The sequence below is a fragment of the Symphalangus syndactylus genome, chromosome 22, assembly GCF_028878055.3.
Source record: "Symphalangus syndactylus isolate Jambi chromosome 22, NHGRI_mSymSyn1-v2.1_pri, whole genome shotgun sequence".
NCBI lineage: Eukaryota > Metazoa > Chordata > Mammalia > Primates > Hylobatidae > Symphalangus > Symphalangus syndactylus.
The window spans coordinates 25,029,079-25,046,460 of NC_072444.2; the positions used below are offsets into that span (position 1 = coordinate 25,029,079).

At 50.1% G+C, this 17,382-nt stretch overlaps 1 protein-coding gene across 1 annotated transcript; it reads left to right on the forward strand.

Moving 5' to 3' along the window:
* Positions 1–6,359: 6,359 nt before the first annotated feature.
* On the forward strand, positions 6,360–7,829 carry NPPB (natriuretic peptide B). Its single transcript, XM_055262629.1, has 3 exons — positions 6,360–6,594; positions 6,827–7,082; positions 7,624–7,829. The coding sequence occupies exons 1-3, from the start codon at positions 6,463–6,465 to the stop codon at positions 7,638–7,640; spliced, it is 405 nt and encodes a 134-aa protein (XP_055118604.1). The 5' UTR covers positions 6,360–6,462; the 3' UTR covers positions 7,641–7,829.
* The last annotated feature ends 9,553 nt before the right edge of the window (positions 7,830–17,382 follow it).

A 17,382-nucleotide genomic window follows, 5' to 3' on the forward strand; every position in this document is an offset into this window, starting at 1 on the left:
CCTATGTTCCCAGCCCCTCATGAGGCTCCTCACAGCCTTTTCAATGGGGGGACATGGCTCCTGGGTCACCGAGCACGTCCAGGAGGATGCAGCCAGACTCGGAGGGCCTAGAACGCAGAGCCCGAGTGGCAGTGGCCACCTTCACTGGGGAGTAAGGTCAGGGAAGAGAGGCAGCCAGAGGGCTTTTGGTGGCCTGCCAGCGCCTCCCTCACTTCCCGCATGTCACAGGACTTCTTTCGGCTCTGCTCCTCGGTTGTCCCTCCCAAGCACAGTGCATCCTCTCCTGGGACAGCTCTATTAATAACCCTCATGTGGATGTTCTGGGACGGCCATTCATGCTTCCTGTTCTCACGTGTGGCCCCCACTCTATGCCATTCATGAGAGTGACCCCCAGGCGTGGCTGGCTCCCTCCCTTTCTCCACTGCCAGCGCGTCTGCAGGATCCAAGTTGCCATGTGTTTGCTGTTCACAGTGACCCATGAGTGAGAGGCGGTGGCGTTCACACCATAGTTTAAGTTAACAATGCCCGGCTGGGATGTGTGCTTTGTGGCCCTCCTCGGGGACTGCAGTGTGGCAGAAAAAAAAAAACACCCTGAGATTCTTCTCTTCTCTTTCTCCTGCTGATATTTTGCTGCCCCCTAACAATCATTGAATCCAATGTAAGCTATAAAAGGCAGCCTCACGAGTGCTAAGCAGGGGAGGGAAGGATGGAGACGGGTCTGCAGGGGCGACTAAAGATTCCCAGCACAAAAGGCAACCCCCATCTATCAAGGATATTCATCCACCTAATGGGGATAATAATTTATCCTAGGGCTGTTGCTAAGGCTTAGTTAATACAGCTGAAGTGTACTAGCAAGGCTAATGGTGCCCACCTGAGCTCAAATCTTTGCACACGTCCTCACCTAAATGTAAAAACTCAACAAAGAATGCAAATGAAGCCATGACTCACTCCTTCAACATTACTAGGAGACAGAACCCAACAAACTTCAAATAATCTGCAGGTAGAAAAAAACCACCAAATACCAGCAGACCCCTCTGCTGCCACTATAGGTCATGAGCAGGATCAACAGGGCAAGGGAGGCTTAAAGGACTCAGTATAGGCCGGGCACCGGGGCTCACGCCGGTAATCCCAACCCTTTGGGAGGCAAAAGTGCGAGGATTACTTGAGCTGAGGAGTTTGAGACCAGCCTGGGCAACATGGTGAAATCCCATCTCCACAAAAAAAAAAAAAAAAAAAAGAAACAAAAAAAAATCCCCCCAAAATTAGCCAGGCGTGGTGGTGCACGCCTGTAGTCCCAGCTACTTGGGAGCCTGAGCGGGGAGGGTCACTTGACCCCAGGAGGTCAAGGCTGCAGTGAGCTGTGATCACACCACTGCACTCCAGCCTGGGTGACAGAGCAAGACCCTGTCTCAAAAAACACAAAACAAAAAATCCTGTACATGGATTTTAAAAATATGGATTAAAACATGCAAATGCAAAATATGTAAACATAATAAACATTGCTCAGGCAACACACTTTTGATGAGGCTCCTTCCATGTGTCCAGTCCTGCACCAGCCATTCCAAGTACATGTCTTGTGCAGCTTCCATCCCAGAGGCGGAAACAGACAAGCCACTGAAGAATGTACTGAACAGTGGCCTCCAAAAAGATATATTCATTTCCCAGCTCCTGGAACTTGTGAGTGTGATCTTATTTGGAACAAAGGTCATTGCAGATGTCATGAAATTAAAGATCTTGAGAAGAGATCAGCCTGGATATAGGGTGGGTCCTAAACCCAGTGACAGGGGTCCTTATAAAAGAAAGGGAGAGAGACATTTGAGACACAGAGATGCAGAGAAGCTCATGTGAGGACAGAGTCAGAGATGGGAGTGGTGCATGTATTAGTTGAGGAATGCCTGGAGCTGTCAGGAGCTAGAGGGGCCAGGAAAGATCTCCCCTATAGCCCCAGAAACAGCTCGGCCTGGACAGCATCTTGATTTTGGATTTCTGGCTTCCTGAATGATGAAAGATGCTTTTCTGTTGTTTGAAGCTGCTGAGTTTGTGGCCATTTGTTATAGCAGCCCTGGGAAACAAATGCAGGGAAGGCATTTTCCTTGCAACCAACTTCAAGATCATTGCTTGAGGCTGGCACAATGGCTCACACCTGTAATCCCAGCACTTTTGGAGGCTGAGGTGGGAGGATCATTTGAGGCCAGGAGTTTGAGACCAGCCTAAGCAATATAGTGAGACCCCATCTCTACCTGCCCCTATCCCCCCAAAAAAGAACAAAACAGAAATTAGCTAGAAGTGGTGGCACCTACCTGTAGTCCCAGCTGCTAGGGAGGCTGAGGTGGGAGAATGGCATAAGCCCAGGGGTTTGAGGCTGCAGTGAGCCATGATCGCGCACCACTGCACTCCAGCCTGGGTGACAGGGAGACCAAGAGACAAAATCTTATTCACAGTTGGATGTCTACCATTGAGAGTGCAGCCAGGGTCCACTTGGAGACAGGAACCATGCCAGTTTATTCTAACAGAGAGAACTTAGTATATAAAAGTGTTAACTAGATATTGAAAACCTGAAAAGGCAAAGAGAAAACACTAAGTGTCACGGACAGAGAAACTGCAGGAAGTAACTACCGTCCTCAGACAAGGGCAATGAAGGGAAGAGGCTGAAGCTGTTAAGACTTAGAAGCTTGGAAGAGGAGTCCCTTGGGGCTGGGACGCAGACCTCTGAAGAGGATGGAAAGAATCAGAAGAAGCCAGATATTTGGGCCAGCTCTCCAGACAGGCATGGCCACACTTAATCAAAGTCAGATCATATTTCTCCTTGGCTCAATACACTCCATGGCTGACCTGCAACGGTGACTCATGCTTGTAATCCCAGGACTTTGGGAGGCTGAGGCGGGCGGATCACGAGGTCAGGAGTTCAAGACCTGCCTGGCCGACACAGTGAAACCCTGCCTCTACTAAAAATATAAAAATTAGCTGGGCGTGGCGGCAGGCACCTGTAATCCTAGCTACTTGGGAGGTTGAGGCAGGAGAATCGCTTGAACCCAGGAGGCGGAGGTTGCAGTGAGCCGAGATCACACCACAGCACTCCAGCCTGGGCAACAGAGCGAGACTCTGTCTTGAAAAAACAAACAAACAACAACAACAACAAAACACTCTATGGCTCCCATCTGACTTGGAGTAAAGTGAGTCCGAGTCGTACCTGGAAGGCTGTGCTTTGTTGCACCCTGACGGCTTCTCTGAGCCCACTTTCTACCTGTCTCTCCTCACTCACTTCACTCCCCAGCACTGCCTTCTGGTTCTTGGATGTTTCAGACACACGTAGGGCCTTTGCACTGGCTGTTCCTCCTCCCTGGAACACTGTTCCATTAAATATCTTCTAAATCCTTTTATAAGGACCCTTGTGATGACATTGAGCCCTCCTGAATAATCCAGGAGAATCTCTCCACCTTGAGGTCCTTAACTTAACCACACCTGCAAAGTCCTTTTTACCATGTAAAGTAGTATATTCACAGGTTCTGGGGATTAGGATATGGACATCTTTTGGGGACTATTATTCAGCCTACCACGGACATCATCAAATTTAATCCTTGTACATTAATGCTGCAACAGAGGTGTTATGATTAGCTTCATTGAATAGACTTGGAAAGCACATAGCATATGACAGGCCCTCGATAAATGTTGATGGGGCTGATCTGGTGTGAGAGTTGGTTGACAACATGTTCTCCTCCCTGGACAGCAGGCCTTGGAGGATGTGTCTAGTTCTGTGTCTTCCTCAAGTGTTCTCCCACAGTCCCCTCCACTGGGGACAGATAGAAACTCTGTCAGAGTGTATGACACTTAGACACTTAATTGTCTCACTTGGGGTCACTTTGTCTCCCCAGTGAGATCACAATCTCCTTCAGTGTAAAGACCAACTCTCATGTACTACTAATTATTTGGCCCTTTATACAGTGCCACGGGCTTTTGCAGACATCATTTTTTTCCTTTTAGTCCTTGCAAGGACTGTCCATTTTGCCGAAGAGCAAAGTGAGGCTCTGGCGAGATGCAGAGTCAGTTTTTGATGGTGCTGGTTGATGAATCCTGCCTTGCTCTGAACGCTTTATCTCATGGTACCCACCATGAGGGGCTCTCTGCACCCTTAGCAGCCTCTCACCCACTGACTCCCCTCTGCACTTGGCTGGATTTTCTTACCTCTTTAGCTTCCTCTTAGCCTTTTGATACTCTTACTGTGGCATGCTCATGTGCACACACACACACACACACAAAACTACCCCAGCCCCCCAGAACATTTCCAGCACTGGTGTCTTTACACAGCCCTTACCCACCCACCCCCATTTATATTTCATCTGCAAAATGCTCATCTGAGCCACTTCCCATTCTTTCTACTGCACACACAGTCACCACTAGACTTGCATATCCCCCACAGCACAGCTCCCAGAGCCTTCATAGATGACAGGGGATTCATCTAAGCTTGCTTTTTGTAGAAACACCTTGTGATCACCCTGGCAGTGATTATGAGCTTCAGGTCTGGAATCAGACTGCCTGGTTAGACTAATCAGACTGGTTAGAATCCAGGCTTTATCATGTGTCAATTGTGTGACTTTTGGAAAGTAGATTAATTCATGAGCACCATTTCCTCCTCTGAAGTGAGGAATAATAACCATGCTTTTCTCACCTCAGGGGCAGATGCTATTTTTTAGGCAAGATTTGCTTAGAGGTCCCGGTTTCTTATTGCTGCCCTTCTCTGCTGTAACTCTTCTCCCCTCGTAGACAGCTCCACTCCTCCAGCCTGCTGCTTGTTGACACCAATTCTCTGGAAGAGGAGTAACATCAGTCATATATGCTTTAGGGGGGTATTTAAGCTGCTATGACTCTTCCCAGGGCCATTTCTCTGCAAAGCCTCATTTCTAATCACAGACAGGAGGCCCAGGCCACCTGCTAATGAGAATTAGATCATGGGTGGTCAGATGAAGGAGGCATTGGGAGAGGAGAACTCCCCATATCTCTGGTGTCTCAGCAAATAGATAACCATCATTCCAGCCATCGTTTTGTTTTCTTTCTTTCTTTCTTTCTTTCTTTCTTTCTTTCTTTCTTTCTTCTTTCTTTCTTTCTTTCTTTCCTTCCTTCCTTCCTTCCTTCCTTCCTTCCTTCCTTCCTTCCTTCCTTCTTTCTTTCTTTTTTCTCTCTCTGTTGCCCAGGCTGGAGTGCAGTGGCGTGATCTCAGCTCACTGCAACCTCCACCTCGTGGGTTCAAGTGATTCTCCTTCCTCAGCCTCCCGAGTAGCTGGGACTACAGGTGCCTGCCACCACGCCCAGCTAATTTTTGGTATTTTTAGTAGAGACGGGGTTTCACCATGGTCTAGATCTCCCGACCTCGTGATCCGCCCGCCTCGGCCTCCCAAAGTGCTGGGATTACAGGCGTGAACCATCACGCCCAGCCTATCCTTTTGTTTTCCATCCTGTGTTGGCTTGGTGGGGGAGAGGAGGTGTTGACACCTGGAGGACACACATATAAGGCATTCCTGGGTGACTTCGTCATCACTGGACCCTGTCTCTCAAAATTCCAGCGAAATCTGCTCTTCCCTTTAAGGGGTGAAAGAAGGGTCAGCATTCCAGAAGTTCCTGGTCATACCCAGGCTTTTAATGAATTGCCACTGCGGAATCAGCATCCTGTTGCTGTAAGGGCTATAGGATGGGCGGTTGTGAGAGCATAGGGAAAGGTCTCGGAGGTCTCTTGTCCCTGCTCCACGCAGGTCTTTCTGGCCTGAAAATCCCGTTGAAGAGAGCAGCTCTTGAGAGTTTGCTCGAAGTTCCCTCGGGGAGATCAGCACCACGGACAGCGGCCAGGGCGCCCCCGAGGACCCGCAGGCCGGCAGGGTGCACAGCGGCGAGCAGGTGCTGCGCTACGTGCGGGCCAGGGAACTCGCGCGGGGAGGGGAGACGCGCTGCGGGTGGCGGGGTCTTGGCCGGGGCTGTTTTCGCTGTGGGTCACCCTGTGCGCCCCGCGCTCACGTCGGGGCTCGGAAAGCCGGGGTTCTCCCTGCCTTTTCCAGCAACGGTAGGGTGGGGAGGCAGGACGAAAACGCCAACCTAGGACACCCGGACATTTGCAGGAAAGGAAGAAGCGGGAGACGGGGACTTGTCTATGTCTCCAGCGCATTCCTGCCCCCGGCCCGACCCGGCCCATTTCCATACAAGGTCGGCTCTGCCCGGTCTCCACCTTTCACGTCGCAGGCGCGGAGGGGCTCATTCCCGGGCCCTGATCTCAGCGGTCCGGAATGTGGCTGATAAATCAGAGATGACCCTGCACAGCAGGGCAGGCCCGACACTCAGCTCCAGGATAAAAGGCCATGGTGTCCCGAGGAGCCAGGAGGAGCACCCCGCAGGCTGAGGGCAGGTGGGAAGCAAACCCGGACGCATCGCAGCAGTAGCAGAGGCAGCAGCAGCAGCCTCCGCAGTCCCTCCAGAGACATGGATCCCCAGATAGCACCTTCCCGGGCGCTCCTGCTCCTGCTCTTCTTGCACCTGGCTCTCCTGGGATGTCGTTCCCACCCGCTGGGCAGCCCCGGTTCAGTCTCAGGCTTGGAAACGTCCGGGTTACAGGTGAGAGCGGAGGGCAACTCAGGGGGATTGGACAGCAGCAATGAAAGGGTCCTCACCTGCTGTCCCAAGAGGCTGTCATCTTTCCTTTGGAATTAGTGATAAAGGAATCAGAAAATGGAGAGACTGGGTGCCCTGACCCTGTACCCAAAGCAGTCGGTTCACTTGGGTACCATGAAGGGCTTGTGAACCCAGGGGTGGGTCCCTAAGGCTTGGACTCCCCCATCCATTGCAGGAGCAGGGCAACCATTTGCAGGGCAAACTGTCGGAGCTGCAGGCGGAGCAGGCATTCCTGGAGCCCCTCCAGGAGAGCCCCCATCCCACAGGTGTCTGGAAGGCCCGGGAGGTAGCCACCGAGGGCATCCGTGGGCACCGCAAAATGGTCCTCTACACCCTGCGGGCACCACGAAGCCCCAAGATGGTGCAAGGATCTGGCTGCTTTGGGAGGAAGATGGACCGGATCAGCTCCTCCAGTGGCCTGGGCTGCAAAGGTGAGCACCCCCTGCCACCCCGGCCGCCTGCCCCCATTCCAGTGTGTGACACTGTTAGAGTCACTTTGGGGTTTGTTGTCTCTGGGAACCACACTCTTCGAGAAAATGTCACCTGGACATCACTTCCTCTTGTTAACAGCCTTCAGGGCCAAGGGGTGCCTTTGTGCAATTAGTAAATGTGGGCCTCTTTCATTACCATGCCCGCAATTCCTTCTCCCCACCTCCTACCTCTTATCAAAGGGGCAGAATCTCCTTTGGGGTCTGTTTATCATTTGGCAGCCCCCCAGTGGTGCAGAAAGAGAATCAAACATTTCCTCCTGGATTCCTCTAAACTGTCTATGGTCTCAAAGGCAGAGAGCAGGATCACCAGAGCGATGATAATCCCCAATTTACAGACGAGGAAACTGAGGCTCAGAGAGTTGCATTAAGCCTCAAACGTCTGATGACTAACAGGGTGGCGGGTGGCACACTATGAGGGAAGCACAGACCCTGCCTCCATCTCCCACCCTAACCATCATCACCCTCTCTCTTTCCCTGACAGTGCTGAGGCGGCATTAAGAGGAAGTCCTGGCTGCAGACACCTGCTTCTGATTCCACAAGGGGCTTTTTCCTCAACCCTGTGGTCGCCTTTGAAGTGACTCTTTTTTTATGTATTTATGTATTTATTTGATTGTGTTATATAAGATGGTTTCTTACCTTTGAGCACAAAATTTCCACGGTGAAATAAAGTCAACATTATAAGCTTTATCTTTTGAAACTGATTTGTCTTGGCACATTAAAAGTAATCCCTCATTTCAAAGAAACCAACCCAACTAAAACCACAAAGCCCTGTGATCTCAAGGCATCTTCATGGTGGGATGGGGATGTGGCCTTAGAGGTAGCAGGCTTTCTTTTCTTTCAGAGTTTTTAATGCTCTGAAATGTTACTAAGTATCTCAAGCACATGAGGCACTTGGGAGAAACTGCTTTTCAAAGCAGGGCAGTTTCTTCTTAGGTGTGGAATGGCCCTGACGTATGTGTGCAACCTGAGGGCGCATATCCAGGCATTTTCTCCACTCGTCCTTGCTCTGCCTGGAATTCCACCATTAAAGTACTCTCCCTGGGGATTATTGCTTTCAGGTCTCAGCTAAAATGTCAGCGACTGGGGGTGGTGTGTGTGGGTGTGGCTCATCTACATTCCCATATGGGGGTGAGCCCTCCATCCTGCCCCAAATATCAGCTTTGAAACTCCAATTCCTGGGGTCATCCTGCAAAGGAGCCTTCAAAACTCCAACCCACAAAGTGAGAGGGGTCTGGCGATCAGTCCAGCTTTCCAGGGTGCCCCTCCCCTGGGGCTGCGTCATCTCTTCTCTTTGCCTTAACCAGTGGGGGAAGCCATCTCCTCTATGGGTCCCCTTCCCACACACCCTGCAATCCAGGCCCCCGCAGTGCTGAGTTCCTCTCCTTTCAGATTCCTGGGAAGGGCCTCATGTCATTCGCTTTCTCACAATGCCATTTATAATTCCAGCTTAGCTGAGGGGTAAGGCACCATGAGGTCCACTATTATTACGCCCATTTTCCAAATGGGAAAACTGAGACCCTGGAAAACCAAGCATCCTATCCAAGAGCACACAGCGACTAAGCGCTGGTGCTGGGAACTGAGCAGAGATCCAGGTGACTCTTGAGCCTGTGCTCTCCGACTTTTGAGCCCCACACTCCTGCCCTTGAACTTCACTCTCAAGTCCTTTCTGATGTTCTCATCAGATGTTTCTTTGAATGAGAGGGACCTAGAGGGTGGACCTTTGTGTTATTTATCATTTTCACCCAGTGTGCATCTGAGGATTTATGGATATCTAATGACATCAATTAAGATTGTTTAGACCAGGTGCGGTGGCTCACGCCTGTAATCCCAGCACTTTGGGAGGCCGAGGCCAGAGGATCACCTGAGGTCAGGAGTTTGAGACCAGCCTGGCAACATGGTGAAACCCCGTCTCTACTAAAAATACAAAAATTAGCCAGGCATGGTGGTGTGTGCCTGTAATTCCAGCTATTCAGGAGGCTGAGGCAGGAGAATTGCTTGAATCTGAGAGGTGGAGGTTGCAGTGAGCTAAGATTGCACCACTGCACTCCAGCCTGGGTAACAAGAGTGAAACTCCATAATCTCAAAAAAACAAATTATTCAAAAATGAGGTTTTAGGCCAGGGACGGTGGCTCACACTGTAATCCCAACACTTTGAAAGGCCGAGGCAGAAGGATGGCTTGAGCCCAGGAGTTCAAGACCAGCCTGGGCAACATAATGGGACCCCCATATCTTCAAGAAATGAAAATGAAAAAAATTATCTGGGTGTAGTGGTGCATGCCTGTGGTCCCAGCTACTCAGGAGGCTGAGGTGGGAGGATCGCTTAAGCCTGGAAGCGGGGAGGCTGCAGTGAGCTGTGATTGTGCCACTGTACTCCAGCTTGGGTGACAGAGGGAGACACCGTCTCAAAAAACAAACGAACAAAAAAAGAGAATAAAATAATAAAAAAAAAAGAGGTTTTAGGGGCAGCTTATTTTTCCACCAACTGTGAGTCATGTCTAATGTTTCCGACCCGGGGAGAGCAATGAGTAGTTAGAATAGTTAATATTCACAAAGGCCTCATTCATGTACCAGGCACAGTCATATAGACCTCACAACAACGAAGGAGTTAAAATTCTTTTTTTTTTTTTTTTTTTTGAGTCAGGTCTCACTCTGTCATCCAGGCTGAAGTGCAGAGTGGTGCAATCTTGGCTCACTGCAACCTCCGACTCCTGGGTTCAAGCAATTCTCTCACCTTAACCTCCTGAGTAGCTGGGAGTACAGGCATGCACCACCACCCTCAGCTAATTTTTGTATTTTTTTGTAGAGATGGGGTTTCACCGTGTTGGCCAGGCTGGTCTCGAACTCCTGGCCTCAAGTGATCCACCCACCTCGGCCTCCCAAAGTGCTGCGATTACAGGCATGAGCCACTGCACCTGGCCTGGAGTTAAAACTCTTACATCCCTCATTTTACAGATGGGGAAACCAAGGCACAGAGAGATTATATAACTTTCTCAATGTCATGTAGTTAGCAAGTGGCAGAGCCAAGATTCGAGGACCCAGACCCCTAACCAGCTTTTTCCAAGCCAGTGAATTAGGCTTGTGGGTGGGATGGAGGTCCCTCTCCTAGTGGCATCACTCAGTTCGACATTTGGGGCCACTGCCTGCTGGTGGCCTTTCCCCTCTGCTCAGGTGATGAGGACACACCCCTCCCAAAATACTCCCCAAACCCAGCCAGCACTTTCAAATTCCTGCAGATAAGTCTGGCTCATCCATAAATGGGGCTCAGATGGTGGAGGCTGTACACACCGTACATCCTGTTACTTGGGTCCTTTCCCCAAGCAAGGAAAGAGGACCCCAAAGTGACCTGTGAAGGAGCCAAATGTGACAGTTGGAGCCTGGTAGTGGTAGTGGGCTACCTGCTGTACCCAGTGAGTGACATCTCATCAAGCTCTCCACGTGGTTGGTGTTTGCAGGCAGCTTTGTGGTACACACACTGCATATGGATGCCCTTAAAACCAGCCCTCCCTAACCATTCCCCAAGTAGCTGTAGCCATGGCCTTAATCTCCCTGACTCCCCGTTACCAACCTTGTCTCCCAAAGAAGCTGCCAAATGATTTATCTCCATAGACACTTTTTTCCTTTCTTTCTTTCTTCTTTCTTTCTTTCTTTCTTTCTTTCTTTCTTTCTTTCTTTCTTTCTTTCTTTCTTTCCTTTCTTTTCTTTCTTTCTTCTTTCTTTCTTTCTTTCTTTCTTTCTTTCTTTCTCTTTCTTTCTTTCTTTTCTTTCTTTCTTTCTCTTTTTCTTTCTTCTTTCTTTCTCTTTTTTTCTTTCTTCTTTCTTTCTTTTCTTTTTTTTTTTTTTTTGAGACAGAGTTCTGTGTTGCTCAGGCTGGAGTGCAGTGGCACGAATACAGCTCACTGCAGCCTCAACCTCTCAGGCTCAAGCAATCCTCCCACCTCAGTCTTCCAAGTAGCTGGGACCACAGGCTCATGCATCGCGCCTGGCTAATTTTTTTTTACTTTTAATTTTTTGTAGAGATGGGGTTTCACCAGGTTGCCCAGGCTGGTCTCAAGCTCCTGGGCTCAAGCAATCCTCTCACCTTGGCCTCCCAAAGTGCTGGGATTACAGGTGTGAGCCACTGTGCGCAGACTTACGCTTGTTATCTTATTTTTATTTATTAATTATTTTTTGAGACAGAGTCTTGCTCTGCTGCCCAGGCTGGAGTGCAGTGGCACAACCTTGGCTCCCTGCAACCTCTGCCTCCCAGGTTCAAGCAATTGTCCTGCTTCAGCCTCCTGAGTAGCTGGGACTACAGGCGTGCACCACCACACTTGGCTAATTTTTTTTGTATTTTTGATGGAGACGGGGTTTCACTGTGTTGGCCAGGCTGGTCTTGAACTCCTGACCTCAAATGATCCGCCTGCCTTGGCTTCCCGAAGTGCTGGGATTACAGGCGTGAGCCACCGCACCCGGACTCTTGTTATTTTAATCTTTCCAGAAAGACATGTTGGTGAAAACAGATTGAGGAGATTTAGTCCATGGCTTCAGAGCTGGAAGAAGCTTCAATAGAGAGTGAACTGGTTTTTTCAGGTCTCCAGTGTTGAGGTCACACAAGTTAGGACCACGTTGGGCCCGAAAGCTTCATCTCATGTCAGTGATTTTGCACCTGGGACAGTCTCGAGGTACACTGAGCCCCTCTTCCTCCCTCTTATGGCTGCTTTGATCCTTCATTGTTTTTTCGTGTTTTGTTTTGTTTTGTTTTGTTTTGAGATGGAGTCTCACTCTGTTGCCCAGGCTGGAGTGCAGTGGTGCGATCTCGGCTCACTGCAACCTCTGCCTCCCAGGTTCAAGCAATTCTCCTGCCTCAGCCTCCTAGGTAGCTGGGACTACAGGTGTGTGCCATCACGCCCGGCTAATTTTTTTGTATTTTTAGTAGAGACGGGGTTTCAGTGTGTTAGCCAGAATGGTCTCCATCTCCTGATCTCGTGATCCGCCCTCCTCGGCCTCCCAAAGTAGTGCTGGGATTACAGGCATGAGCCACTGTGCCCCACCTGCTTTGGCCTTTTTTTTTTGAGAAGAGTCTCGCTCTGTCACCCAGGCTGGAGTGCAGTGGCGCGATTTCCGCTCACTGCAACCTCCACCTCCCAGGTTCACGCCATTCTCCTGCCTCAGCCTCTCTGAGTAGCTGGGACTACAGGCACCCGCCACCACGCTCGGCTAATTTTTTGTATTTTTAGTAGAGACGGGGTTTCACCGTGGTCTCGATCTCCTGACCTCGTGATCCACCCGCCTCAGCCTCCCAAAGTGCTGGGATTACAAGCGTGACCCACCGCGCCCAGCCCTGCTTTGGCCTTTCTGAGAATGATTTGTGGCAAGGAAAAAAATGCATTTCTCTTCCTGCAGAGCTGGGTCTAAACCATGACATGATCTTGGCCATTTGTCTTTGTTCATGTTGTAGATCTCAGCCTCTCTCTAGGATTTTTCATCCACTGCCTTAGCTTAAATAATCAGTCTTATTCCACCAAGTGATCCATTTCTCCCTTGGGGTCTGGAGCCTGCCCCATACAGCTGCCTGGAGCGTTTCTAGAACCAAACTCAGTATCTGCCCTTGGACACTGGCTCCCACTCTCCTGCTGCTAGCTCTCCCGTCTCCGGCACAGCAGAGGCTCATAGCCCCTGATCTCACTGCTTCAGCACACATCAATCCTTTCATCCAGCAGCACCGCACTTTTCTGCCTAAGAACTTTCTCTGGCAGCTGAAGCCCACTCAGCTCCTTGGGGCTGGCAGGAAGTGCTGGGGAATTGACATTGACCTGAGCAGTGCCTCAACCAACATCTGACAGGAGTTGGCTTTGTTTTTTTTTTTAATAGAGACAGAGTCTTGCTCTGTCACCAAGGCTGGAGTGCAGTGGCGTGATCATAGCTCACTATAACCTCAAACTCTTGGGCTCAAGCGATCCTCTCACGTCAGCCTCCCAAGTAGCTGAGATTACAGGAGTGTGCCGCCATGTCCAGCTAATTAAAAAAAAATATATATTTTTTTTTCTGTAGAGATGGAGAGTCTCACTATGTTTCCAAGGCTGATTTCGAACTCATGGCTTCAAGCAATCCTCCTACCTTAGCCTCCCAAAGTGCTGGAATTACAGGTGTGAGCCACCACACCTGGCCAGGAGTTGGCATTTAAAGACCCAGCTCACGCCTGGTGCAGCAGCTTACACTTGTAATCCCAGCACTTTGGGAGGCTGAGGCGGGAAGATAAATTGAGTTCAAGTGTTCGAGACCAGCCTGGGCAACAAACAGAGACCTCGTCTCTACTAAAAATAAAATAAAAAAAATTAGCTGGGTATGGTGGTGAACATCTGTAGTGCCAGCTACTCGGGAGGCTGAAGTGGGAGGATCACTGAGCCGGTAAGTCAAGGCTGAAATTGCCACTTCACTCCAGCCTGGGTGACAGAGCAAGACTCTGTCTCAAAAAAATAATAATAATAAAATAAAACAAAGACCCATCTCCCTTGAGTCATAGGTGGCATGCACCTGTTCGGAGTTCTCTGCGGGAGGAGGATCAAGCACCTACTGCCAGAGGTGGTCAATGACTTCTACTTTTCCTGTGTCACTTCCCCACTCTCCACTGACATTTTCTGTGTTTGTCTCCAAGATCAGCCACTAATACTGGAATCCCTGTCTCCAGTTCAAGAGAACTTAAGCTAAGACACTCCCAAATAAGTCAACCTTCCTGCAGAGCCCTGCCCTTGATGATTCTCCTGCCTCAGCCTCCCGAGTAGCTGGGACTACAGGTGCACACCACCATGCCTGACTAATTTTTGCATTTTTAGTAGAGACGCGGTTTCACCATGTTGGTCAGGCTGGTCTCAAACTCCTGACCTCAAGTGATCCACCCACCTCAGCCTCCCAAAGTGCTGGGATTACAGGCGTGAGCCACTGCACTCAGCCAATGTCACCTTGCATTTGCTTTCCTTCCTTCTCTATTTGTGTGGGCAGTGCTTTCAGAGGGCCCCCAAAGACCCCCAACCTCCTGGTCTTCATACCCGCTGTAATCCCCTCCCTTAGAGTGTGAGCAAGACCCAGAGACTCACTTCTTTTTTTTTTTTTTGAGGCGGAGTCTCGCTCTGTCGCCCAGGCTGGAGTGCAGTGGTGCAATCTCGGCTCGCTGCAAGCTCCGCCTCCCGGGTTCACGCCATTCTCCTGCCTCAGCCTCTCCAAGTAGCTGGGACTACAGGCGCCCGCCACCACGCCCGGTTAATTTTTTGTATTTTCAGTAGAGACGGGGTTTCACCGTGGTCTCGATCTCCTGACCTCGTGATCCGCCCGCCTCGGCCTCCCAAAGTGCTGGGATTACAAGCGTGAGCCACCGCGCCTGGCTGAGACTCACTTCTAAGGGACACAGAACAGTAGAACATGAAGAATGGGATGTCACTTCTGAGATCAGGTTACAAAGAGACTGTGGCTTCTTCCATAACTTCTCTCTCTTTCTCGCCTGACCTAATAGAAGACAGCTGTGTCTCCATGGAGAGACCCATGTGGCAAGAAACTGATGTTTCTGCCAGCCACCAGCCAGAGAACCTGTGGCTTCTGCAAACAGCTGCAGGAGTGAGCCTGAAAGCGCATCCTCCCCCAGCCAAACCTTGAGATGATTGCAGCCCCAGCCAACGCCTTAATTGCCCAGGGACCCCAGGCCAAGCAGGGCCAGATCCCTGATCCACAGAGCACAGAGGCGATGAGATAATAGATGTGCGTTGTGTGAAGTTGCTAAGGTTTGGGGTGACTTGGTTTTTGTTTTGTTTTGGTTTTTGTTTGTTTGCTTGCTTATTTATTTATTAAAGACAGGGTTCCTTATGTTGCCCAGTCTGGTCTTGAACTCCTGAGCTCAAGGGATCTTCCTGCCTCAGCCTCCCAAAGGGCTAGTATTACAGGCATGAGCCACCATGCCTGGCTTTTGTTTTTTTGAGAAAGGTTCTCACTCTGTCACCCAGGCTGGAGTGCAGTGGCTTGGTCATGGCTCACTGCAGCCTCAACTTCTTGGGCTCTGGTGATTCTCCCACCTCAGTGTCCAGGGTAGCTGGGATGATAGGCATGCAGCACTGCACCCAGATAATTTTTTGTATTTTTAGTAGAGATGGGGTTTTGCCATGTTGCCCAGGGTGGTCTTGAACTCCTGGGTTCAAATGATCCTCCCAAAGTGTTGGAATGACAGGCGTGAGCCACCACGCCCAGTCTGGGGTGACTTGTTACCCAGCAGTAGTTAACTAAAACAGCCTGTCACTCCCCCTCACTCTTGCTTTCTTTGAATAGGAACCCCCACAAAACTTTAGTGAGTGACCTTTTGCCTTGGACTTTGTTTTCTAGGGAAATTGTCCCCAGTATTGAGCCCCTAGTGACCTCCATATTAAACCAAAGAAACAAAACATCATTTTCAAAGTCAGCAACGATCATCCCTAAATATGAACCAATTTCTCCCAACTGGGGCTTCTGCTTTAGACCATCTGGGTCCCACAGAATCATGCCACGAATGTGTTGGGGTTTTCGTGCCAGCTCTGCACGCGGGTGACACTGCACACTCTGGGGCTCCCTGCAGCAGCCCAGGGCATCCCTCCAGAGAATCGTGAAGCCAAACTCTGGGCTGGAATCTGGCAACACCCAGATTCTGGATTCTCCCACCCGTTTGCAGTGCTCTGCCCGTCGTATGACTAAGACGACTTCTTTCCAGTGATAAGGAAATAAAAGGCTTTTGATTTTTCAGCCATGGAAGAGGTGGGGATGGAGGTGGGCCTGGCTTTCTGTGCCTGTTACTTTTCTTCTCTCTCACTCCCACAAGCTGCTTCTAACCACCCTATTAAATACTAGATCCCCCTGCACACATCCCTCCAGGCTGAGCAGGAGCATGAAAATGAAGAGAAATTTTATGTCAAGCCACTTTCCGGTTTGGGCTTTAATAAGATTTGGGGTAATAAGTGCCTTTGAGGATGGTTTGTGTCTTTGCCGGGCTCTGTTAGTGCAGGAGGTGATGCTGGTTCTATTCAAAAGCCACAGGGCAGCACAACTGAATATCTATTTCCTGCCCCCCCCACCCCCTCCCCCCCACAAAAACCTGGCTAATAGAGACTCCACAGATGACACTTATGTCCCACTCCAGTTTCACTCTGGAAGAGGAAAAGTGACTGTAATAAAAGGAGGTGGGAAAATTCTGAAATTCTCTTTCTGAAACCTTGCATGGGACTTCCGCTTCTCCTTGGACTACCCACGGACTTCAGCAGTGGCTCAGGACAGAGGAGCAGTGTCGCCACGGAAGTCCCTGCTTAAAGGCTCATCTCAAAGGGCATCTCCGGCAGACAGGTGGAGGGATGCACGCGGCACCAGCATGCGTTTCCCCCAGCAAGGGCGCTCGCTGGATCCCCTTCGCTAATAATAACATTTCCAACTGAGCAATTAAGCTGTGAGCACATTCCGGGGACTCATGAGGATATGAGAGGTTTTCGCCCCGCAAGGTCCTATTTAGGATTGCAGCCATTTCAGGCTGGGCGCAGTGGCTCAGTCCTGTAATCCCAGCACTTTGGGAGGCCACGGCAGGAGGATTGCTTGAGCCCAAGAGTTCGAAACAAGCCTGGGCAACATAGCAAGACCCTGTCTCTATTTAAAAAAAAAAAAAAAGAATTGTACCCATTTCAGATTTCTTTTTTTTTTTTTGAGACAGAGTCTTGCTCTGTCACCCAGGTTGGAGTGCAGTGGCGCGATCTCGGCTCACTGCCAGCTCTGCCTCCCGGGTTCACGCCATTCTCCTGCCTCAGCCTCCCGAGTAACTGGGACTATAGGCGCCTGCCACCACGCCCAGCTAATTTTTTGTATTTTTAGTAGAGACAGGATTTCACCATGTTGGCCAGGATGGTCTCAATCTCTTGACCTCGTGATCCACCCGCCTTGGCCTCCCAACCATTTCAGATTTCAAGTTGAGCTTGGCTAAGTCAAATCAATTGCCAAATCTGTGCCTGTTACTTTTCTTCTCTCTCACTCCTACAGGCTGCTTCTAACCACCCCATGAAATATTAGATCCCCCCCCTACAGACATCCCCCAAGGCTTGCCAAAGAGGGTCCCTTTTATCTTATCTTAGAATAACATCACCCTGGATACCTCTTGTGACCTCTGATCACTTGCTGCCCTGATTTCCAACCTTATGGCTGCACAACGCCCTGTCCACCTGGTCAGTCATGAGGTCAGCACACCTGGGGACAGATCTAGCTGGCCGGG

Bases quoted from the DNA above. Each gene is read 5' to 3' on its own strand.
- NPPB (XM_055262629.1), top strand. From the start codon at position 6,463: ATGGATCCCCAGATAGCACCTTCCCGGGCGCTCCTGCTCCTGCTCTTC. The intron at 6,595-6,826 runs GTGAGAGCGGAG...CATCCATTGCAG, and splicing joins TGGAAACGTCCGGGTTACAG to GAGCAGGGCAACCATTTGCA.